Genomic DNA, 26,759 nt, shown 5'->3' with positions numbered 1-26,759 from the left:
CTTTTTTCTTTTTAATATATAAATTGTCTAAACTGCACAAAAAAAGTTTTTTCAAAACTCATGAATTTAGAAGCCACTTAGCTTTTTCAAATCAAGTCCTCTTTGTAACGGAACTCCTTCAACGCTATTCGCGACCACAGCCAACGGTGGCCAGCATTTCGTCACCTGCCTCACGGTCCAGTGGTCTGCGTTGATCTATAAAAGAGAATTTGTTAGCACGCAAATCAAAACAGTCTTTTAACCAACAATTCGTTTTAACATATAAGCACCTCCGTTCAAAGCATTTCAAATTTCGGTGGACCGACCCCATACAATGGCCCCTCTGTTATTTATGTAGTTATGTCAGACGCCAAGAGCATGTCTGGCCAATCAGAGCTCTAAATTTATGATCATTCATTACTCATTGGGGAACAGACAATTATTCTCAATCCTTCAGGCTCCCTGCCGTGGCAGCTGTCAAAAGAAATGGCCCCATTCGATCTTCCCATTTAAACCTACAGGGGTTAAGGAATTTAAGCGATGTATCCATCTCTGTTCGCATTGAACCAACATTCTTTTTCTGTTACCCCCAATCCGTCCTGGGGAAGCTTCAGTCTGTTGCAATACGAAACATTTAAGCTGTGTGAAAGAATGTTGTGCTCTATACAATGATGGGTAAATGGTTTAGCAACCTTCTTAGTGTTAATTGTGCTACGATGTTCTATCAGATGAACATATAAAGAACGTGTCGTCTGTCCCACATATAACATCATATACGGGCAGATCAAACAGTACACCACGTAATCTGACTTACAGTTTGTGTTAACTTTTAGAATGTACTCCTGTGCTGTTCTTGGATGTTTAAATATCGCTATTTCTAGCATCATGCCACACATACAGCAATTCCCACACTGCTTATGTCCTTCATAAGTTTGAATGGGCATTCTGTAAACAGGTAACAGAGAAGGGCACAAAAGTTCTTTTAGATTTCTAGATTTTATATACTGCCTACTTTGCATGCAAATCGAGAAGGTGTATAAAATTTTACCACCTTCTCCTTTTATTATTTTCTTTTCTAATTTGTACCTTTAAAAAATCAAACACACAAACGGCAAGTGACCAACTCACTTGCAAGTGCGCAGTAGAGTCGGAACGCTGAGAGTGTAGAAGTCCAAGCCCCGCCTCCACCAGCAGTACAGCCCAATAGGGAGGAGGGCTTGGACATGGGCGTGGAAATCGGAGGAGGAGGGAGCAGGGAGGGAAGGAGGGGGGCGGAACTGAGGGAAACAGACGCTGGGGGGAGGGCAGGGGAGAGAGCAGGGTTGGGGAGAGAGGCCATAGGAAAACAAAAAACTAGCCCGTTGTTATGGGCTTAACGGCTAGTATATATATATATTATGCTCCATTGAGCTTTTATTGTAAACCACCCAGATGCCATCCAGCAATCGGTGGTTTATCAGTTAAACCTAAATAGATATCAGGTGAGTCGTAATTTATCTTTGAACCCTGTTTCCTGTGGATCAGATGCTGACTGGGCAGTTAGGATTTACGTTTTATACAAGTAGTTAGAGTTTATTAGAAAACTAGTAAAAAAGGCCCGTTTCTGGAACGAATGAAATGGGCGCTAGCAAGGTTTTCCTGGGAGTGTGTATGTTTGAGAGAGAGAGCCAGAGTGAATGTGCGGGTGTGTGACAGAGTGAGACTGTCTGTGTGACTGTGTGTGAGAATGAGAGTGTGTGACAGGGCCCCCTCCCCTGTTCCTAATGCCCCTCACCCCGTTTCCTCCCCTCCTTTTCCTCCTCCTTCCCACACTTTGGGTTCCTTAAGGCTTTCAAAAGTCTATGTACCCCCGTGGCCCTAACGCCCAGTATCCGGATGCCCCACCGCTTTCCTCCTCACCCCTCCCCCAAGATGTAATATTTTCACGTCCTTCATTTTTAAAAAAAAGTGTCCTATCTACCCTGTGTACAAATGCCCGGCATTCAGATTGTGTTCCTCTCGTAAATTTTCATTTCTTTCATTCATTCAGAACTCCCCCCCCCCCCCCCCCCCCCGAACACTTTTGGTTCCTTCAGTCTTTTAAAACTCTCCTATGTACCCTGTGTGCTAATGGCCAGCATTGAGATTGTTTTCCTGTCCCAAATTTGTATGTTTTTCAGTCATTCACAACTCCCCCCCCCTTCTCCAGTTTAACACTTTCGTTTCCTTCAGTCTTTTAAAACTCTCCTATGAACCCTGTGTCCTAATGGCCAGCATTCAGATTGTTTTCCTTTCCCAAATGTTCATGTGTTTCAGTAGTTCAGAACTCCCCCCTCCCCCCATTTAACACTTTTGGTTCCTTCAGTCTTTTAAAACTCTCCTATCAACCCTGTGTCCTAATGGCCAGCACTCAGATTGTTTTGCTTTGCCAAATTGTCTGTCACTGAGGTCAGTGCGTGCCTGCCTAGCAGACCACTTCCGGCAGGCACGGTCCCAAGCACATCCTGTTGGAGGTGAGAATTATTATATAGGATGGTGTATATATGCATACCCTCCTCTCTTCCTTCCTGTTCACATTAATTGATTTGATTTGCTTACTTTATTTATTTTTTGGCTATTAGATTGTAAGCTCTTTGAGCAGGGACTGTCTTTCTTCTATGTTTGTGCAGCGTTGCGTACTCCTTGTAGCGCTATAGAAATGCTAAATAGTAGTAGTAGTAGTAATACAGGCACATTTCAAGCTAGTAGATAAGACAGCTAGGTTGAAATGGTGCTTCTAGCTTTACAGTATCAAAATACAACACTATACACCCTGAGGGCAAGAAGGTTGGGAAACCATCTTTTGGTTTCCTCAAACTGTTCTGTAATCCACTAGGGATGATTCTGTTCTTTCCATCCTGTTCCTGTTGGTCATGTATAAACAAAGCTGCTGGTCATTTTCAGCAGCGATATTTAGACCTAACTGTCCAGGTTTAGTGCATGAATAGGACCGCGTAAATAGCTGTCCTATCTTTGTGCGCTAACCTATGGCTGGGCTTCCTCTCATTTGCTGCATCGAGAATCAGTAATGCAGGTTTGTAAAAGAGGCCCTAAATGCAGTGTCTTGAGATGCATCTAATCATAAATTAAGTAAAAGATGGAACCACCAAAAGATTGGTTTGTGAGGAGCAGAGTATGTGAAGGCTGATGTGGAAAAAGATTAGAATACAGGTGAGCTCCATATTCCCTTACAGAGCTGTCCCCATACCTCTTTCCCAATCTTTTTGTAGCAGCTTATCTGTGAAAACTTTAAAATTAAAGGTCCTTACATATGTACAGGGAAACCTGGTAACTGTATAGGGAGTGTGCTGTTGGTTTGCTGCTATTTGTACTTTCAATTACTGGTGGACAAGCATGGCAATACTTTTTGCTGTGAGACATGGTGTCTTGTGATTAAACTGTAAAATCCATCTTTTGAAATTTATTGGCAGTGACATTTAACAGTTATTATTACACTTGGTTTCATTTGATTATTCTTTTCCAAAGCGTTGGCGTGTGTGGGTTTTTATCCAGTCAAACCACCCCCACTTCTCCTCTTCCAGGTGAAACGTGCACACAGATATACATGTGCGACAAAGGGACGGGAAAGAATTTGATGAGCCATATGTTGTCCATGTGTTGCAGAAATAATTTTATTGGACTAGAAGTGATGAAATGCTAAGCTTAAAATATAAATGTCTGAAATAGCATAGTTTATATTTACATGGGTTTTTGTTGCTAATAAGATAATGCATTTTTTTCCTCCATGATGCTAAAATCAATTTCAATAAAATAGGTTGTTGTGAGCTAGGAGAATCCCAGTAATTGGCGTTAACCTAGGATTTTTGTTTTATTTTAGGATGAAGTAGACAGTCTAAACCCAGTTCTCAGGGACAACCCGCAGCTTCATGAGGAGGTGAAAGCGTGGGTAAAAGAACAAAAAGTTCAGGAGATTTTTATGCAAGGTAACTTTATACTGTATTATTTATAACGTTTATTGTGCTTTTCTTCATCTATATCTGATTCAAAATCTTATGAAGTATTAAATGTGTTAATTTTCATAGCTGATGTGATAGCTTTGCACATGCACAAAGTAAGCTATGCAAACAGCAGGCGAGCAGGAGCTGGCAGCTGAAGAAGTGGCTTGACCCATGGTCACATGATTTCCAAAGATGGCTTGAGAAGATACGAGATAGCAGAGGAAGAAAATCAAAGGTCAGGACGTCAGATGGAAGGAAATAAAAAGGGAAGGGGAAGAGAACTGAGTCGTACACACAGCCCTGGAATTGTTTCACCTGCCATATCTAGTACACACTACCACACAGTCCCTCCCCGTATACTTACTGAGTATTTGAGTCTTCTCCGAGGACATGCAGGCTGTGTGGGTGACGTCATCCGATGGAGCCTGGTGCAGACACTGATTACTGAGTTGTAGAAATTTCTAGCAGCATCCTATCACGCGAACGCTGGTGCCTTCCTGCTCAACGCTCAAGTTCGGGCCCTTCAGTCTTTGTTTTTCCATGTAACTAAGAGGACATTTCGCATTGAGAAGGTATCCACCTGTCTTAACATCGGTTGGCCATGGGATTGGTCAGCATCACACCTGACTCCTAGGGTGCGTATAGATTGAATATCATTCTCGATACCGAAGAACTATGATGCTGAGCATCGGGGGAAACCCAAGATGGCAGCCAGTAAATTGGCAGTCAGGTTCGACACCGACACCTCAGGCTGCCAATCTACTGGCTCCCCCTTCTTTGCTGATGCTTTCCTTCAGTAGTGGTTCCAAGCCACCTCAGGGAGGAGCTGGCACAGATGCTGCAGCAACAGACTACTCAGGCATTGAGGGCGCTTGCGCCAGGAGCGGATTAGGCTCCTATGTCTATGCAGACATCTTTGGCACTGGTGCTTCAACAGGTGTCAACATTGAAGCATGCAGTACTGCTCCCAACATCGAGGGAGGAAGCTTCCCTGTAGTCAAAGAGTAGGAGTGTACCTCAGCACCCTTTGGGGCGAGGACATGGTTCCTCTGAGCCAAGGCAGACACAGACTCTCCCAGCATGCTCTAAGTATAAGGAAGAGTCTGAGTGGGACTGCTCATGTGACTTAGAGGATGACCCACATAACTTCTCGGAGGAGGAGTCTATGGTATTCCCTCTGATCCCTCTGCCTCAAGAGAGAGAAAAATCTCCACCTAAGGGACTCTCTTTCACAGACTTTAAGGAGATGCGAACTGCCCTGGACTATGAGTCTCCATCTAAGGAGGAGGTGTCAAGGTACCGTTGCACCCTATACTTAAGGATGCACTGATGAAGAATTGGGAATCTCCCCTCTCCATGCAGGTGGCACCAAAGAAGGTGAATACGCAGAATCATATCCAAAAGGCTCCTGGATTTGAGAAGGCCCAATTGCTACACCACTCTTTTTAGTGGTCGAATCTGCCCTCATACATGCTAGTAGTTCCAGAACTCATGCCTCAGCGCACCCAGGTAGAAAGACCAGGACGGATTTGTTTGGGAGGAAAACATTTTAGGCCTCTATGCTCATTGCCCGCATCCAGTCCTACCAGCTCTATACGAGCCTGTACTTGCAGTTCCTGGTCTGCAGTACACTGTCTGGCAGACTCTTTCCCACAGGACAGGCCACTGAGCTTCGCCAGCTGGCCAAAAAGCAGCTGGAGTGTAGAAAATATTTGGTCAGAGGGGCTTATGGCGCTGTCTTGATGTGGTATCCAGACTCTCCGCAATGGGTGTGGGGATGCACAGACTGTCATGGCTGTGTGTCTCTGACCTGGAACCGGCTACCCCCAAACAGGATGGGGATAGCCATCAGCAAATGCACAATTTCAAATTGGCTAGCAGATTGCATCTCCTTTACTTATATCCAGTCTAGGCTGACTCTGGAGGGTCATGTCGAGGCTTATAATGTCAAAGCTGTGGCTACGTCAGTAGCTCACTTGAGATCAGCCTCCATAGAGGAGATTTGCAGCGACATGGTCATCTGTCCACACATTCATATCTCATTGCTGCTTTGAGCAGGATACCTGATGTGACAGCCAGTTCAGTCAGATAGTCCTACAGAATTCTAGAATCCAACACTACCCCTTCTTGACCCATATTTGTTCTATCCCAGGCTGCACCTCCCCAGCTAGTCCACAAATTGTTTCAGGTTGATTGAGTGCAGGCCTTGACATTTGAGATCCTGTTGTCCTAGTGCTGTTTTCGGTGAGCATGGTAGCTAGGGATTCCCACATGTGAGAATACCTCTGGCCTGCTTGTCATTGGAGAAAGCAACGTTACTCACCTGTAGCAGTGTTCTCCAAGGACAGCAGGCCAAATATTCTCGCATATCCTCCCACCTCTCCTTGGAGTTGCGTTCTGGAGCTTTCTACAATGACTGAGGGACCCAAGCTTGTGCGTCGAACAGGAAGGCACCAGCACATGCACAGTGGGATGCTGCTAGAAATTTCTACAACTGGCTAGCATCTGCATCGGACTGTTGGATGACGTCACCCACATGTGAGACTACTTGTCCTGCTGTCCTCGGTGAACACCAGCTATAGGTGAGTAACTTCATTTTCCCACCTGTCATAAACATCTCATCCATTCAGTACCTCAGCACCCTCCACTAGTTATAACCATTCATCCTTTCTTGCTGTACTATCCTCCCCAGGCACTCATTCACATGGCTTCTCTTCTGCTCATTGCAGTACCTCTCCCCTCCATCCACTCAGTAAGTTAGGCACAAGCATGCACTCCCTTCACATAACACACCTTTCCTTATCCTACTAGACCTGTCCAGACCTAAGGTTATGTCCCCTTATCAGCAAATGGAGTGACACTTGAAGGTTCCAATGACATCATCAGTATAACAGGTGGTGCAGCCAGGTACATCCCAGTATTTCTCTGCCTCCTGTAGATGATACAGGTAAACTGGTGCAGCAGTTTCCCTTTTGTTGTGGTTTTCTCAGCTTTTAGGCCACAGCCCTTAGCTTTGCTGTTGACATCTCGCGGGGAGACTCCTTCCCAGGAACTGAGCCATGAGCAGACCACTTATTGAAGTATAGGAGGACAGGACAGTTAGTTACATGGCCTGGAGTATTGATCTTACAGGCCTTTGCTCTGTGCGCTGGGCTTCATTGTTGCCAAGACCTTGCAGCAAGGGTAATCACCTCTGTTTCCTTCTCCTCCTGAGGCTCAGAAAAAATGTTTTTTAAAAAGCTTTAGGGACTGTACTGTTCATCTTTTTTTTTTTTTTTCTTTATTGTATTCCCTTTCAGGGAACATGAGGCAGAACAACAGGCCAGGGCGCAGCTGATTCTACCTCTTCAGGGGCTGGAGGATGACCTGTGTCTTTAGCTACACTGGAACCACTAAGATCTCCAATACCAAAAATCTTTGGAAACTGCAATCACACACTACACAAATCCAAAGATAAGAACTCAGTGTCTGCTCACAGCATATAAATACTTTTAGTAATACAAATTCTCATATTGTTTGGATATTGGGAGCCCTCGGACGATGCCACTTAAAAGCAATTTCATTAGTTTTTGCCTAGTGGCCAGGCCTCTGTTCATCGGGTACTCCCTTTTCTTAAACCTTAAATAAATGCTGTGGCAAACACACTCCACTGGTGCCCAAAATTATACGTGCTCAAAATTCAAAAGGAAAATAGAAAAACTTATCTTGAACATTAGTACATGTCACTCGCTGTTGAAGTCCGCTTTGGCTTCCCCTAAATTACGCCCTGGTGCATTGCTATCCGGTGCTTATGTCATGCCTCCCATCGAGCTATGAATTCTGCAGGTCCCTGCACACAAGCATGGTGGCTGGTTCCTTTTGCCCTATGTAAAATGTAGATAGCATCATGTTACAAGTAGAAGCTGCAGGGAATGCCCAGGACTCTTCCCAGGGCAATTTCAGTGGGAAAGCTACCTGTTCTGTTCATGGATTATGTTTTGGAAATGTAGTCTGAGGTGAGTAGATTTCTGTCAGTGTGGACCCAAGGTTGTTCAAAGTTCCTAAGCTGTGCATTCTGGTGTTGACATTCACCAAGGAGACCACTATTCCAGTGGGAAGGAGTGGCATGGCCTTAAGGAAGCCAACAACCATAAGATCGAGTTGCTACATAAGCACCTCTTTGGCATTGGGAGTACAGGCAGCAGTCTGTGGTGGTTATGTGGCCTGAGCGGTTTTACAATGAATCTGTTGGCTTCCCACATTGCCGGATGTGGTCCTTTTGGAGTTAGGGGTAGCCTTCATGGCAGATGTATGTCTGTTTTTGCATCTGTTCATGCTCGATGACTGTGGCTTAGAAATTGGTCAGCTGATTCTGTTTGTAAGGCATGCCTTAGCAAACTCCCTTTCCATAGCCATCTACTCTTTAGTTAAGGACTGGAGCCAATTGTTGAGATCTTGAGGGAGGCTGGGTCGTAGTGACTGTCAGAGGACAGGGCACAGCAAGGCCAAATAGCTCAGCCTCATTCCTTTGTCAGTCCTGCTGGGGTGTCAAGGGCCCCTGTCCTCAGTGTGAACTGGTGGGAGGCAGTCTTTGCCTCTTATTAACTGGGAGTGGACCTTCATTACCTCTGATCAGTGAGTCACGGAGGTGGTTTGGCTGGGCTATGCACTCAAGTTTATAGAACCTATTTCACATACCTTTATGGTGCTCCCCCCCCCCCCCCCCCGAGAGGCATGACCCACATAACTTGCAGCAATGGAGGAGACCTTACATCTGCTCAATGTAGGAGCTTTCGAGCCAGTGCCTCCACAGGCGTGCAGACAGGGCTGTTAAATTTATTGTGTTGTCCAGTATGTTTTTGAGAGAGTCCAGTTTTCTAGGTGGAAACTCTTTGATCTTAGTTTTTCGGGGGCAGTTTTCATTCCGCAATCCTAAGCGAGTAATCTTCAGTTCCAGCTCCATACTTTCTGTGCACTGGTGGTTTCTCTACTATAGGCAAATATATATATCTCTGTATAACTTATTTCTATCTCTCTGCCCTACACTCCTGGAGAGAATGTCTTTTGAACTCTCTCTTACCTTCATGGATTGCTGAAGTCTATTTAAAATCTCTGCTATTTTAAAACTGCTGGGTTTATAAGGAAAATTGGGCTTTAAAATTACTTGATTTTTCCCCCCCGCAATTGCAGATAAGTGCTGAAGTAAAATTATTTAATTGATTTCATATAGAGAAGCAATGAAAAAAATAAAGGGGAACATTAACCATGGATAGGTTTTGAGCCGATGAAGAGTAAGGTGAGCCACAAGCCAAGTGCTCATGTGAAACGATTTGCTACTGATGGCTCAACATGGCTTGTGGCTAAGTAAGTTACAAGAGTTTTAGTCAGTATTACAAGTGCTGGGATGTTGGAGTTGTTAGTTTTTTCTTTGCCACATTCTGCTTGACCCTCCAATAGAAGTTTGTTATTTCAGATATTTCTTATTACCATTTTTGTGTTTATTCTTTTTTGTGTTTGTTTTTATATAAATTTTGAGTGCCCGTTAATATTATCTTTGATTACCTGATGGTGTGGATAACATGAGAGAGGATTTAGCGAAAATAGAGGATTGGTCTGAAATTTAGCAGCTAATATTTAATGCTAAAGAATGCAGGGTCATGCATTTCGGCTGCAAAAACCAGAGGGAAATGGTACAGTTTAGGGGGTGAAGAATTTTTGTTCACTTGGATGTAATCGTATGTGACGATCGTAAGGTGGCCAAACAGGCAGAAAAAGCAATGGCAAAATCTAGAAGGATAGTCTCAGAAGTTATTTGAGGAAATTTCTTCACAGAAAGATTGGTGAATTTAAGGAACAGCCTCTTGGTGGAAGTAGTGGAGACAAAAACAGTATCTGAATTCAAGAGGGTTTGGACAAGTACATAAGATCTCTAAGGGACTGATATGGAGAGTAGATGGCATGGATGAACAGACTGGATAGGCTATATGGCCTTTATCTGCCTATATTTTTCTGTTTCTATAAAAGAATTTCTTTGATAGTAAACGTATATTAGTATCTTATTTTTCCTTACTTTCTGTACAAGTGTATAACAAGTGGTTATATTTTTATTTAAAAACTTGAGTTCCTGTTCATATTTTCACTTATAATCCCTACCACCGTATTCCTCACCCACCTAAGCTTGCGGTTCATATATAGTTATCCTAATCCATACAAACAGTATTTGTCAATCAAGTTACAAACAATTAATCTTGCTGATTTTGTATTACATAGCATAGTATTCTGTTCTTATTCATTCCAACCAATCAACATGACTTTCATTCAGTGCAATAACTATGCTTAGCCTTAAGGCAGGCTATCTGGATGGAAGCTTAGAGCTTGCTTCAACTCTCTGATATGAAAGATGAGCTCACCAGGCTCAAACAGGAATTGGCTGCAATTAAAGGAGTTTTCCAAGACCACTAGGCTATAGAAGGCTTAGGTATATTATGATGTATAACCAGAGGCATCCACCCTTCCCAATTGTCACTACAAAATTCTTATGCCACACTGGAGGATTGTGATGCTCAGGAAATAAGAACTGAGGTGGAGCTAGAACCAAAGAGCGCAATGCAAAGGATATCCCCAAAGCACTGACAAAACAGCTGAAAACCCAAAGTTTTTGCTTCTACGGGACTCCGTTATCAGAGGCTTTAACTTGGGAACACAGTCCATGGGTTCCAACAAAGTGAAATGCCTTCCAGGATCCCCAACTAACATGAATACAAACCAGATACAGACTACGATCAGAGGAGAGAATAAGGATGATCTTGTAATCCACCTGGGGACAAATTACCTGACCAAAAATAGCTCACATAGTGCAGAGAGCTTTCCAGAAGCTGGAGAGGTTCTAAAGACTTTGGTGCAGACTGTAACTTTTTCTACTGCCTGGCTTTGAAAATGGAAAGGAAAGACTGCATAATACAGACAACTTCAATAAATGAATCAAAACCTAATGCCAACAAGAAAGTTTTAGATACATAGGAGGATGGGCCCAGGTCCGCAAATGGGGGTGGGGGTTGGGGCAAGATTCTTCGGGCTGAGCCTCCCAGGGATGCCTGGCTCTGGGATCTGTTTCTCTCCTGCTCTTGTGTGTCTGGACCCAAGTGATTGCATAGCAGTAACAGTGACAGATGGAGGGAGCAGGTATTATCTCCACACAGGTATTATTTATAGACCTCCAACACACACAGAGAAACTAGATAAAGATCTGACACAGATATCCAAAAGTTGGGAATGAAAGGGGAGGTGTTGCTAGGAGATTTCAATCTGCCATATGCAGATTGGAGTGTCCCATTTGCACAATCAGAAAGAAGTAGAGAGATAGTGAATGTCTTTCAAAGTACTCTGCTCAGACAAATGGTGATTGAACCCCGAGGGAAGGGATGACTCTGGATCCAGTACTCACAAATGGAAAAAGTGTGTCTAACATCCGGGTGGGAACCAACCTGGGCAGTAGTGATCATCATACAGTACTGTTTGAAATCCAGGACTTTGAGTTTTGTGTGTCTGCACTCTGCTTTAGCTCTTAAATCAAACATGCTGACTTTAGTAAAATGGAGGGTCGGGGGTGGATACCTTAAGAAAAAGCTGATGGCATGGGAGGACATAGTAACATAGTAAATGATGGCAGATAATGACCTGCATGGTACTTCCAGTCTGCCCAACAGTTCAATTCGTTTTCAGATCATTATTGAACTAATATCCTGTAGTAGTAGTACAACATTTTATTTGCTAAGTTTCACTTTACGCTGTCTTCCCCTTCCCCACTGTGTGAGAGAGAGCACCTACACTCATAGCATATGACATGAATGTGGTATAAAGTATGCATACTGATCCTGATCTGTCCACATTTTCAGGTTTCAGACCATTAAAAAAAAAAAGTCTGCCCTGCACAGGCTGTACTTCCCTACTACTGGAGTTGCAGTCAAAACCCACTTCAGCCCATCCTGATCGGTCTTGCCATATACAAGACACAGATTGTAGAAGTTCGGCCGGCACTTGCCCGCTGCTGGAACTGCCTCTAAACATTTCTCCTGCCCATCATAAATGAGCTTTTAGGACTAGGGGACATGGGATGAAACTACAGTGTAGTAAATTTAAAACAAATCGGAGAAACCTTTTCTTCACCCAACGCATAATTAAACTCTGGAATTCGTTGCCGGAGAACGTGGTGAAAGCAGTTAGCTTAGCAGAGTTTAAAAAGGGGTTAGACGGTTTCCTAAAGAACAAGTCCATAACCCACTACTATATGGACTTGGGAAAAATCCACAGTTCCAGGAATAACATGTATAGAATGTTTGTACGTTTGGGAAGCTCGCCAGGTACCCTTGGCCTGGATTGGCCGCTGTCGTGGACAGGATGCTGGGCTCGATGGACCCTTGGTCTTTTCCCAGTGTGGCATTACTTATGTACTTATGATACTGCCCTCTTTCTGTTTAGGGAATCCCTTGTGTCTATCCCACACATTTTTGAATTCCATCATTGTTTTTGTTTCCACCACCTCCACTGGGAGGGCATTGTAGGCATCCACCATAAGAGAAGTAGAAAGACAGTGCTCCGACTATGCTGGAAACAGATCTTTTTTGTAAGGAAAGTAAATACAAGAAAGAAAAAGGAAACTGATATGTTTCTCCTAACAAGTGGCAAGAAAAAGGTAAAAGAAATAGCATTCATGAAATACAGAAGACTGCAAGAAGAGAAACAAATAACCTGTTTTGGATAACAGTGGGATATAAGAATGCATAAATAAAATAATACCCAATGAAACTCAGAGAAACAAAGAGAGAAATATATCTGTTGAAAGATCAGGTAGAAGGAAAAATGGTTCAAGATGTAAAGACAAGTGGACAGGACTTTTTTCAGGTACGCTGGGAAAGGAGGAAGGCTAGAAATGTAATTGTCAGACTGAAAGATGCCGAGACCCACTATGTGGAGAGTGATGAGGAAAAGCAGGCATGCTAAAAATGAATAAATCAAAATTGTGTTCACGGAAGAAAATCCTGAGGGAGGACTAGTTTGGCTGATAAAGGTGCATTTGTGACCATCTCTGGGAAAAGGTGACTAAAATATCAGATCCAAAATGTTGAGATTGGCCAGTTTCTCATGTCTTGGGTCCATAAGCAGTCTACAAAAGTTACATGTTTGAACTTCTGTAACATTTTTTTTCCATTTTTTCACACAAAAGGATGGGCGTTTGTACTGTTGTATTATGAATTGTTTGCACTAACAGAATTCTCTCTCCCCCCCCCCCCCCCCTTGTTTCTGGTGAATTGTCACCTTTTCCCAGAGGTGATCACTTTCTTAGCACCTGCAGCAGCTGAATCCACAGACTTCTGGGTGTGACCATCTACCAGCAGATGGAGAAAGAGAACACTGAACTTCGTCTTACAGGACAGTATTCTCCTTGGTTTGTCAGTATATCTCTCTCTCTAGCAGGTGGTGGATGGTCAGTTGCAAGCTCCTGGTTTCATCTGTGTTATGGCTCCTTTTTGGATTTCCTGGTTCAGTAGAGCCAGGGGGTGCTTAAGTTAGCTTTAGGGGGTACACCTGGTGGTCCCTCCCCTACCCCTATCCTTCTACTTTCTCCGAGTTTAAAAAAAAAAGGGGGGGGAGGAAAAAAAGAATTACAGCAGCTTTATCTGCTTATGAGGCTACTTGGATGTTGGATTGGGGTGCCTCTGCTGCTACCAGTATACCCTGGGCCAGATTGGTGAGTCAGAACTTGTTCCTGGAGATTTAGTGAGTGTCCCTTTACATTTTTGTCCCTCTTTGGGCTTACTCTCGGTTTCATTTTTTCCTTGCAATGTCTGCAGAGCCTTGTCAGTGCTGCTCTCGCTATGCTAAGCAGACAGCAGCCTTGAGGAAATGTCGGCGGGGTGTTCTTGAGGGCATTTCTTCAGAGCAGCCTTTTTGGTGGGGGGAATCTTTATCTTCCTGCACTGTGCAATCTGGCCTCTCTCTCTTCAGCTGACATTCTTACACAACTTTTCAGGCTCCTGTTGCCATTTTGAATCAGCTTGATTGTTTCCCATGGCTGCAGGATCCATGCTGCCTCTTCAAGCTGGCCATATTTTGGATTGTATATGTATGCTGGTAAGGATTTTGACTGTATTGTTAACTCTTGGGCCTCTGGGACCTTTTTTCCCAGCGTTTGTTTTTTCAATGCATCAAGCCTATATTCTGCAAGGGTCTCCTCAGCATACGGATTCTTCTGCCTTTCTCTCTTAGTGGCAGCTGAAGGTTTCTGGGACTTGCAAGCTTATTAGCCTCTGCAGTTGGGTTCTTTGATTGAAGAAATACGTTTTGAACCTATCTCTGAGGCAGATTCTTTGGCTTCTCCATCTTCCCCACAGTGTGCATCAGGCTTGGCAGGAGCTTCACTGCCTTCTGTTTTTCTGTGGGAGTTGAGACGGGTGAGATTCTGCCTGATAGAGGAGGCGGCCGCAAAGCGTGGTTGAGCCTAATGGCCGCTTCGAGGTCACAGTCTCAGGACCATACCTGGTTGAGCGCAGCGCTTGGATCTGCAGTCCCTAGTTGCACTTGTTAGTGCCACTGTGTGCGTCTTTAGCTTGGTCCTGCAGGGCCCTATCCCCCCACTCCTCTTGCCTGTTCACCCTGTTTGGATGTATTCCCCATAGGCTCTCCCTTCAGCTCCCAGGCATTCCAAAAGTGCTCCCTTGGGCAGCATATATCCCAAATAATAATAATGTCAATATTAATAATTAATTGGCCTGGCTAGCTTCATGCCCTTTGTCAGGGACTAATGCTAATGTACTAGGTAGAGAATTTCCCTCTAGGCATACCCAGAGGACCAGGGACAGCAAAGATGCTGGAGCCCCAGGTCTAGGTAGGCTGGTGCAGTCAGACAGGTTAGTGTGATCTGCCACACTGCGTGGACATCAGAGCCAGCAGCCAAGCAGGAATTATTGGATTATTTTTGTAATTTGTAAATTTGGCTCATTTAATCTATCTGCCTTTCTGTCAGTGAGCATTTTACAGGTGGTGTTCCCTCCCCCCTTAGCATAAAAATAGATACATTGCTCTGAGAGAGAGACACACACACACACACACACACACAGGCAGTTCTGGACTCAAGGATGCCTATGTGCTTGTTCCCATGTTCTCCCCACACTGGCGTTTTCTTCACCTTTCAAGTCTAGGGCTTTCAGTTTCAAGCGATGCTGTTTGGGTTAGCTAAGATGTCCAGAACCTTTTCTAAGGTTGTGTTGGTAGCCACCTTCCTGAGAAAAGAGGGAATTGGAGTGCATCCCTGTCTGGATGACTGGCTACTTAAGGTCTCGTCAGAGTAAATAAGTTGTCAGGTGAGTACCTAGGTCATGGCACTTTTGCAGTCTCGAAGTTGTGCTGTCAGTTTGAAGAAGTGTCATCTGGTTATTTGTGAGGCCCCACTTGCAGTCTCGTTTTGGAGGCTATATCTTACTAAAGATATAAAAAGACGTGAAGTAGTTCAGAGGAATGTGACAAAAATGGTATGGGGTTTGTGCCAGTTATGAAAAGAGATTTGAAGACCTAAATATGCATACCTTAGAGAAAAAGAGGAATGAGAGGAGATATGATACAGATGTTCAAATGCTTGAAAGGTATTAATATTCAAATACATCTTTCTCAGAGATGGGGAAGTGGTAGAACCTAGAGGATGTAGGCTGCAGGGTAGTAGACTTAGGAGGAACATCGGGCAATACTTTTTCACAGAAAGGATGGTGACTGTCTGGAATACCCATCCATCCAAATCTCTCATGCATATTCAGCCAAGAGAAGTCTTGCCTCACAAATTTGCTTTTCTTTGAAGCCGTGAATAAACGTGTTTAAAGGTGAGCTGACCTAGTGTATCTAGATTATCAGAAAGCTTTTGACAGTCACTTTCAGAGACTAAGAAAATTAAGTCATGGGATAGGAGGCAATGTTCTTTTGTGGATTAGGAATTAGAACATAGAGGATAGGGTTAAATGTATATATTAGGGCTGTTCATCAATTAATAGGTTTAAAATTTTTGATCGTACAGCACACAGCAGATACAAATTCTTAAAATTGTCATATTTCTATTACTAAACTGTTTTCCCACCTCTGCAATGAAGCTGCCTTTCTTCAGATTTCTACCGCCAACCACTGATACAGCTCTCAGAATTGCGGAGTCTCTGTGCCCTGGGACAGCACTTCTGAACATCTGACTCACCTTTCAGGGTCTTACTAGTAGCCCACAGCGAAAAGAAACCAAAATGAATACCTTCAAACTACTCCTTAACACTCATCCACTTAACATTGACCACCCCTCTTGCAGAAAGTAACATTATACTCATACAATCATCAAAGATTAATCAGATACACCACACCTCATCAAACTGACAACAACTTAAACAAAGGAAGAACACCAACATGTGGACAACTACCACAGAATGCAAAGAAGGGTCCAAACAAAGAAACGACAACTAATAAAAGTCCACACAACACCAGATGCAGAAGACCCATCCCAAACAATCCAAGTGGGCTAAATCAACGCCAGATCCGCAGTATACAAAACAGCAGTACTAACAGACTGGATCATGGCAGAAGACCTTGACCTACTCTTCATCAATGAAACCTGGATCCACGACCAAAAGGACCCCATAATTCTAGACCTGTGCCCTCCAGGATACAAAATCACACACTGGACCAGAAAGGAAAAGAGAGGCGGAGGCATAGCACTAATCTATCAATCCCACTTTACCACCAAAATCACTGCCGAGTCCATGACACCTCAACTTGAAATTGCCTCAATCAGAATCCACAACAAAACCCTACGCGATCATTTGAATTGTGTCTTGTTTTACAGACCTCTAGGTAATTGGAATGAAGGCCAGACTAACTTCATGGACTTCATTTCAAACACATGTGTAACCAACTCCAATGTATAGTATTAGGAGACATCAGCCTTCACTTAGAAAACCCAAATGCAATCAACGCACGAGAATGTAAGGAATTCCTCCACCTATGAGATCTTAAATGGCCACAAATGCAAGCAACCCACGTCAGAGGGCACACACTTGATCTTATCTCACACAAACTTTCAACAGATCAGAACCTAATATTATATTAACAGATATTAAATGGACAGAAACACCCTGGACTGATCACTACAAATTAAATTTATCCCTACACTGGCGGAAGAAGGGATTACACCAAATACAAGAACACACATCCTACATCACAAGAGGTCAAGTAGACAAGAAAACATTCTGGCAACAGGTATACAACAATGAATGGACAGCACAAACAGACTCCATATATTACCTCATGGAATGGGATAAAAGATGCAAATGCATACTAGATGAAATAGCACCCTTACGAACAAGAACTTCACATAAGCATAACTCGATACCATGGTTCAGTGATGAACTGAAAAAGCTAAAAACACAATCCAGGAAACTCGAACGAACATGGAGAAAAACAAAAGACGAACACACACTCAACAAACACATGAAACAATCACAAAGAAAATACAAATACGCAATAAGACAGACCAAAAGATCATACTATAAAACTAGGGACAGATTACAAAGACACGAAGAAATTATACTAACTCGTGAACAAACTCCTAGATACCAACTTGGTCACTACATCGAATACAGACATCCCATCTACAAGCAAACTTGCTAAGTATTTCAATGAAAAAATTGCAAACTTACACAACACGCTACCTCAGGACAACACTGACATCGAAATCTTCCTTAATGAGTTGGACCCAACCACTGGAGAATACCCAGCTGACCGAACCTGGTTAAAATTCGCTCTCCTTACCGTCGATGCAGTTGCACAGGCGATCAGCAGATTCTCCAACACTCACTGTAAACTATATACCTGTTCCAACTACCTAATGAAATCCGCCCCTGTCCGCTTCATAGCAGACCTCACATCCCATCTAAACTACATGCTTCAGCAAGGTCTCTTCCCTAAGGAAAATGGCAATATTCTACTCACTCCGATATCAAAAGACACCAAGAAAAAAACCAAATGAAATCACTAACTACCGTTCAGTAGCATCCATTCCGTTGTCAGTCAAACTGATGGAAAGCATGGTAGCCAAACAACTTACAGATTATATAAACAAATTCTCAATATTACATGAATCACAGTCAGGTTTTCACCCCCTCCACAGCACAGAAACAGTACTACTCACTCTTCTAGCCAAATTCAAGCAGGAAATAGCAATAGGCAAAAACATCCTCCTCCTCCAATTCGACATGTCTAGTGCATTTGACATGGTAAACCATAATATATTAATAAGATTACTAGATAAGTTTGGGATTGGTGGAAGCATACTTAGCTGGATCAAGGGTTTCCTAACCACAAGAACATATCAAGTAAAATCAAACTCAAACATATCATCACCGTGGAAAACAGACTGCGAAGTACCACAAGGATCACCGCTATCACCGATCCTCTTCAACCTAATGATGACCCCACTAGCCAAGCCCTTATCCAACCAAGGCCTTAACCCTTTCATCTATGCAGACGATGTCACAATATTCATTCCTTACAAATCTAAACTGACAGAAATCACCAACGAAATCAAGATCAGCTGGGGATTGACTAGGGTTTTGAGTTGGGGGTGCAGTTATTAGTGATATGCCCATTATCCTTCACATACTTTTGATGATTTATTTATGCTGAAGAGGAGCACAGTCTGTCTTAAAGCAACCAAACTGGTCAAACGTGAGTTTCTCTTTTGGTCTATAACATTTCCCAGTAGGTCCACACTGGAATAAGTCTAATAGAAAAGAAATAGGTGGGTACAAAATTATCTCAGAAGTGCTATTTGTAAAACATGCAGTTTGAGGATGTAAGAAGCTGAAGAAGTTCTTGGGGCCTGTGTACTAAATGAAAGGTCTGAATGCAAGCAGTTCAGGAAGGAGGGGGAGGGGCACAGTGTACTTTGACTCCTTTCCAGATCCCTGATGTAAAATGTCTCCCCAATTCAAAATTGTAGCCCGCACACTTAACATTTTACCAAAAATGGGATGCCTCCTGCTATGAAGTGTTCAGTTCCAGTCTCTTTGACCTATGTCTTGCCCTTGCAGGTGGCACTTAAAGTAGATTATTGTTGTTATTATATATTTTTGTAATAGCATCCCATCCAGATTCAAGTGGACCGATCGATTTGTCTTTTTGTAATAGATTGTCATGATGTTTGGACCATTAAGAGCAAAACTACATGTGGTGCTGCACTTCATCCATAATTACTAAAAGTAATAGTCGGTAGACTACAGTTGCCTTTGCTATTTGGTAGATATGGATCAGCAAAGCAGGACCCCCCACCCCCCCTCCCATTTTACCAGGATTCATAGTGCGTAATTCTATAGTAATTATTGGACATTCCTCTAGAGCAGAGGTGGGCAACATGAATGTCAATACTATCTCTAGCAGACCGCAACATTATGTAATGTTGGCTGGAAATACCCAAAGCTCCATAGACTGTGAAAAATAAGTAAGTAAAAATGTTGAAAATAAACTGCTGGAGTAGCTATTGTGAATGTATTTGAGAAATATAGTATTTAAAATCGCCAAAACTCTGGTTTAAGTTGTTTTCTGTATATAGTTCCTGTGGTCTCACAGGTGGGATAAAATTCAATAGCCGGCCACACTGCTGCCCCAAAACATGCCGATGACTCTGTGACCGTGAATTCAAAAGCAGAATTAATGGCAGAAATTGTAATGTGTATTTTATTCCTTTAAGCTTATACACCAGTAAGCTGAATTACCTGCATTTTCTGCTAACTGTGCCTTTTTATAAAGCTTTGCATGTGTTTTTTATGATGCTATAAAGACTACCGCAGTCAAAAGAATGATTCACATGCCTACATTAGGATTGAATAATGTGCAGCTGATTGGTTCAGATTACTACAAGTCAAAGCACTCTTAGTGTTGTAAGAATCCCAGATCAATTAATATGTCATTGTGTTTGTGGCCCATCCGTTTTTCAATAATATAGAATCATCTTGGACAGTCTCTATTTTAAGTGTCTTACCACTGGATTTGCTTTCAACATGAGGCTTTTTCTAGTGTGAGGAAAGCACCAGACTAGTTAATTTGCTTAGTCCTATAACTGTGTTTGTCTTTGTTAGGTGTTTTTCTATACCTTTACTACCAAACACAGCACTTTCTTGTAGGACTCGTTTAAAGTGAGTGTCTTGAATGAAAATGTCTAATATGGAAATATTTCAATTTCCTAAGAGCCAGAAAACAAGTGACTGACTTAGAGTCTCCATGAATTTCTGGCAGAAACTGTATTTTAGAAGAAAAAGTCTTCTGTGGATTCACTGTTTTGTAGGTCAGGTGAGTATGAAGACAGGTCATATCTTGCTTCTGTAGACTTTGGAAACCTAGCCCATTTTATCCTCATGCCAGACCTACTTGAATACACACAAATACAGTAAGTAGAGGTGTTGATAACTGCATCTAAAATTGGTACAGACTATTGGAGTCCTTTTATTCTGTGCACCAAATGATAATGCTATCACACTAGCTCATAGTATGTTGTGCTTAAAGAACTATGAGATGTTCAGCCAGTCAGATTACTCAAGAAGCATATCAAAATGTATTTTGTTCTGAGACCATACCACATTTAGGGCCTAACAGCATGTGTACACTGTCTGCTGCTCTGCCTATAGGAATGTAATGAGCCATGACACAGTGTGTGAGGGGCTCTTAATGAATTCATCCGGTAATTAAGTGCTATTGGAAACTAACTGTATGCTAAAAACGTTTTGCTGTGTGTGTTTTTTTTTTAATAATAGTTAATAAAGTAGCTCAGTAATGTAAGATGTTTTGTGTACCTTTAGATTGTGCCCATCTCAGATTCAATGGAAACTAAGAAACATCTGTTTTTATAATTGTGGTGTGGTATTTCTTCATGACCTCCTTCCTACTCATTTATTTCTTATTGACTGCTTGTCTGGTTACCACACATTTATTGTGTTAGTTGTCAGCAGAGGAAAATAACCTCTGGTCTGCATAAGTGCTTAATCTGAAATCTTGCACCAATTCAGGAAATAATGTGTGACTCTGTTCTAGTATAGCTTTCTTATCAACAGTAGGTGAAACCTGCCATATAATGTCAGATGTGTAGTTTTCGCCACCTGCAGCTTGTTCTGTATTGTACTTTATAAGCAACAAACGGTTGAGAGAGTTTAATGAAAATGAGGGTGATTTGTTGAATTTTTAACATTTGTTTTCCTGTTTTTCTCTTTTCACATTTAAAGGTCCATATTCCCTAAATGGCTACAGAGTGAGAGTGTACAGACAAGACTCTGCCACCCAGTGGTTCACTGGTATAATTACTTACCATGATTTATTTTCCCGCACTATGATTGTGATGAATGACCAGGTAAATGTTTCAACTGAAAATAAAATGTTGAGAGTTACTCCAAGAGATAATTTCAAGTGCGAATGCTTTTTTTTTAGATTTGTGCTAGAATAACCAGGATATGTATTGAAAATTAGGCAGGCATCTAGAACTGATAGCATGAAATCATCCTGATTCTAAACTTTTTTTTGTTTTTTAGCTGGGTATTCAAACATTTGATTTCTGGATAACAAATAGTCACTAAAAAAATAAATTGCACCTTACAGCAGAAACCTTGTGCCTAGTTCCACCACCTTCTCCTACATGAGCATGCAGTTATGGAATGCATTACCCACAGACCTAAAAACAATCGACGAAACAACTACCTTTCGCAAATTTCTGAAGACATATCTCTTCAACAAGGCCTACAATGAGAACCTACAGCCCCACTAACCCACTTCAGCAACCCATTCAATTATGAAAGCCCACCTTCTATAAATACCCTAATAAATCCCTTCCTCCTTCGTCCTTCCCTTAACTAATCTCTACACAATACTAACTGTACTTGATACACTGGAATAACTATGTTATCAATACTATGTAAGCCACTTTGAGCCTGCAAATAGGTGGGATAAGGTGGGCTACAAATGCAATAAATAATGAGTTTAATATTTGTACTGAGAAGGCTTCTGTTGCGAGAATGGCCTAGTGGTTAGGGTGGTGGACTTTGGTCCTGGGGAACTGAGGAACTGAGTTCGATTCCCACTTCAGGCACAGGCAGCTCCTTGTGACTCTGGGCAAGTCACTTAACCCTCCATTGCCCCATGTAAGCCGCATTGAGCCTGCCATGAGTGGGAAAGCGCGGGGTACAAATGTAACAAAAAAAAACAAAAACTCTTTAATTTCTTTGTACTGTAGAGATCAGCTCAATTGTTTGGAGCCTATAAAATAAGTTCTTCAATTAGGACAAAGGAAATATGGAAAGATAGAGGGAACATAAAATATAGAATTAGACAATAAAATATTACAGTTAGAAGTCAGTGTGTTTTCTCAAATATATCCTAAATACTGTCTGAAATACAGGCTACATTATCTAAACATAATATATTGGTATATAGGAAATGATAGTACATTGTACTAAATTATTGTGTAAGGGAAAGATTTTAGACATTTTGAAAGCTTACATCTTTAAACATTTGCTAGCCTAATATAGGTGGTATCCAATATTTGCCTGTCTTTTAACTAAAGAAAAGTCTGAATTAAATGTTATGGTGTGTTTGGATGAAACTAAAATTCAGTATTTCTCTGTTCATTTTTCCATTGTTTTCATCTTTCATATCCCATTTTTCATGAGCTTACCACATGGAGTGCCACCAGCAATGACTACTCTTAACATTCAGATTAGATAAGTAAACTAATTTCAAAAACTCGGGGCATGCACAGTTGTGGCTCGAGGTAAACTATAATCAAGAGAGAGAAACTTAAAAATGTACATCTCTTCCATTAATCTTATTTTTAATTTATCTTTTTATTTACTGTATTATATGATATATAATGTACATAGGTGCATAAAGGTTTTAAATGTAACATGCATTAACAATCAAATTAAGACACTTTAAAATGCAGTGCTTCTGCTTTGTATGTTAGGGATGTTCCAAGTACTTTTGGGGAGTGCAGCTGAGCAGCTAACACAGAGCAGTGCTTGCTGTCTCTGAAGGTGTAACTGCACTATGTTATCTGCCACATCAGCAATTAATGCATGGGAATGAGCTCCTCCATGTTCATACCATGCCCCTTCATAGAAATGTTCACGTTAAGGTGTTTGATGTGAAAAGGAGTATATGCTAAGAGTTAATGTGGCACAGCAACATTAGCAGACATTAAAAGCTTTACTAAATACTTTGTGGCTGTTTTACTAAAATGCAGTAAATTTTACACTTACTGCACAGTGACGGCAAAAATTGCCTTGTGATAAGTGCAAAGGCTGTGCAGTAAACGCACCTGCCCTGCATTTATCATATAGAACAGCAGAATACCATAGAGGTACCTCGTTTCAGGTAGAGCCAGATAGTGCAGGTGCTACCATGCTATCAAACACCACATGCACTGCAGTGCAGGCCCATAACAGAAAAAAATGCAAAAAAAACAACCAGCACCAAGCCACAGCGACACATGCCTACTCCTTATATGCTTCCTCCTTCAGGCTGTCGGATTCTCCCCAGAAGCAGCGGCTCCCTGTTAGACCTATCTCTTAAATCTTCACCCCACCCGCTGCCAGAAAAAGCCCCATCCCCACTATGGAACCCCCAATACACACACACCCATGCCTAACCCTTCCCCCACCCCCTATCAGCACCAGGACCCACATGGTGGTCCTCTGATCCTGTAATGTAGGAATGATGACCCTCCCCCATTGGTAGTACCATGAAACTAATGCCTAGGGGGCATGCGCCATTTTGATGGAGGTGCTGACTGGGGGGGGGGGGGGGGGGAAATCATTCTGGCATGGGGGAGTGGGTTTTCATGGCGAGGGCAAGGCTTTTCTGGCAGTAGGTAGGGTTTGACCCGGAGCGAGTGGGGTGCAGATTTGGGATTGGAAGGCCTGACTTGGGGAATGTGGATCTTCTGACAGAATGCCATTGTTTGTGTCAGGGGTTGGGCTGTGGTGGGGACTTCAGACTTGGGAGGGGGGAATTAGGAGGCCAGCGTTAGGCGATAGTAAGTTCAGCTGTGTTATCAGCAATCCTGACAGCACACAGTAACAATCTATGCCCTAGCTGTCATAGCCAGCCACTCCTCTGCCCACCCATGACTTGCCTGTTCCCATGTTAGGCAGCTAGTTTATGATTTTTAATGCGGGGCTCACTTTTTAGCACAGTAGACAGTAGTACAGGCATGCAGTACTGTCTACTAGACTGAAAATCCCAGGTAGGCTGCTTTATGCAGCTTAGTAAAAGGGCCCCTTTTAATGCAGCATAGTATATGGGCCCCATAGGGGCTCATTTTCAAAGCACTTTGACTTAGAAAGCTCCGTAGGTTACTATGTAGCTTTGTAAGGCTAAGTGCTTTGCAGATACGCCTCTAATAGTATACTACTAATCTTCATGTATAAGAAGTACTCTTTAGCAAATGGAAAATAAAAATAGGAAGCATATCTGTTATTATCAGAATGGTGCCTTCTAGACTGTCTTACTCACTTCTAGTGATTCTCACTTTTCAGTTTTCAAGGGCTGCAAATAGTTTGGGTTTTCAGGATAGTCTAGTTGAATATGAATGAGAGAGATTTCCATGCATGTTACCACCATAATATTCAGATCTATATCATGCTTATTCATTAAGGGACATTCTGAATACCTGAATTCATTTGTGGCTCTTGAGACCTGTCTTTGATGGATATCCTGAATATCTGACTGGCTTGGGCATTAGTATTCACAAACAATATATGAGAGAGTTACACGCATCAAAACCCAGATGGTTAGAAGGGTACTCCATCCAGGGTCAGGTCAAGAAACACAGTCCTAGAGATCCCAAAACAAAGTATGGCTTTATATTTAAACATTTTGAAATATCACAGTGACAAGAGTATGCATCCTGCTTATCAAGGTAAGCTATAGTTTTGTTTCATTCTTATATCATTTTTGTAATGCAATTAGAGAGTTTTTTTCCTTGTATTTTTTTAACATCATCCTAAAATCCTTTTTGCTGATTCTACGGTTTTCCAAATTTATTCTTTAATCACTGATGGGCCTTTATGGGTTGGGTTCTTATCTCTATCATTATTTATCTTGTCTCTTAACTCTTACCATTCTTCATCCTTGATTCCTGTTCACTGAATTTTAGCATCATTCTTTCAGTATAGAATATTTTTATGCAGTTTGAGGATCAAACTGTTTTAAATTCATATTTATATCACATGTACTTCTATCATTCAGAAATTTAAAAATTAATATCAATTCTATTCATTCTGTAGCCTAATGGTTAGTGCAGAACCTGGGGAACTGGGTTCGATTCCCACTGCAGCAACTTGTGAACCTAGGGAAGTCACTTTACCCTCCATTGCCTCAGGTATAAACAACTTAGATTGTGAGCCCACAAGGGACAAAAAAAGTACTTGGATATAATATATTAACTGCTTTGGTTGTGCCACAGAAAGGCACTACATCAAATCCACTACCCTTTACCTTTATCCTAATATATTTTTGCTTTGGTGAAACTATTCCTATATACATTTTGTTTTCACTGCATCTCAAAGTAAACAAATCAGCTTGAAAATAATTTCAGTATAGACTCATTTTAGGTATCTTATACACTGAACAGTTTACTCCTGGGACAATTCTGCACTGTCACCCATTGAAGAATTCTGCATGAGAACCAATAAAGGCCCCCCTCCGTGCACGTACCCTGAACTTAACCCCCTAACCCCACCACCACCTGACCCCCACTGCAGAACCAGCTATTTCAAATGTTTTCCCTTACCATGGGGTCTCACCTGTTAACAGAGTAAGAGAAAAGTTAAGCTGCATCCTTCTACGTTCTGCCTGTGTGTCTTAATGAAGTAGTTGAACAGCAGAGTGGAATACGCAGCCTGATGTGCAGTTGCTTTCCTCTTCCGCTGTTAACAGATGAGACTGGTGTAAGGGAAAACTTTTGAAATAGGTTGCCTTAATGGTGAGGATCCTGCAGGAGAAGAGGGTGTACAGCGGAGGTAGGGAAAGATGAGCTTAGTTCAGGAAGTATGTTGGGGGGGTGGGAGCTGGAAAAGTATGTGCCATGGAGGATAGATTGGGCTGTTGGATAGAGAATAACACAGGGACACCGTCCCTACCCCATCAGTGCGGGTTCTATCTCCCACCCCATCCCTGCAGGCTCTGTCTCCATCCCCGCCCCGTTCCTGCAGATTCTGTCCCCGTCCTTGCAGGCTCTGTCCTCCTCTGAAGAAGCCTCGAACACTTATGATTTTATATTTAAATCTTTTTTTGAAGTATAAAAAGGAACAATATGCTGTGCAACTGTTTGTAAATCAGAAATAGAAAACAATAATAACAAGTAACTATAATAATCCCCCACCACTACCTTCTACCTTTCCAACCCCAACAATAGCTGACTTCTACTACCCCAAGGAACCTTAATCCACCCTGTTAAAATGTCCAGGAGTACAAAATACAATCCATTCTGTGTGCCCTAGTGGGGGAGAAATATGCCCTATGAAGCGCTTTTATTTTTGTTACATTTGTACCCCGCGCTTTCCCACTCATGGCAGGCTCAATGCGGCTTACATGGGGCAATGGAGGGTTAAGTGACTTGCCCAGAGTCACAAGGAGCTGCCTGTGCCTGAAGTGGGAATCGAACTCAGTTCCTCAGTTCCCCAGGACCAAAGTCCACCACCCTAACCACTAGGCCACTCCTATCTGTGGATAATAATAAGTCAGCAATCTCAGAATTCAGTC

At 42.2% G+C, this 26,759-nt stretch overlaps 1 protein-coding gene across 1 annotated transcript in view; it reads left to right on the top strand.

Annotated features, from left to right (window-relative positions):
• The window catches only part of JMJD1C (jumonji domain containing 1C), a 673,912-nt gene that overhangs the window by 486,042 nt on the left and 161,111 nt on the right, over positions 1 to 26,759 (top strand). Inside the window, exons 4-5 of the mRNA XM_030203125.1 lie at positions 3,836 to 3,941; positions 21,230 to 21,354. Of these exons, the coding sequence (XP_030058985.1) occupies positions 3,836 to 3,941; positions 21,230 to 21,354 (231 nt within the window). The remainder of the gene's footprint in view (positions 1 to 3,835; positions 3,942 to 21,229; positions 21,355 to 26,759) is intronic.

The sequence above is a fragment of the Microcaecilia unicolor genome, chromosome 5 (assembly GCF_901765095.1).
Source record: "Microcaecilia unicolor chromosome 5, aMicUni1.1, whole genome shotgun sequence".
Lineage (NCBI taxonomy): Eukaryota > Metazoa > Chordata > Amphibia > Gymnophiona > Siphonopidae > Microcaecilia > Microcaecilia unicolor.
The sequence above is the reverse complement of the archived record's forward strand: the minus strand, read 5'-3'. Positions and strand labels throughout refer to the sequence as shown.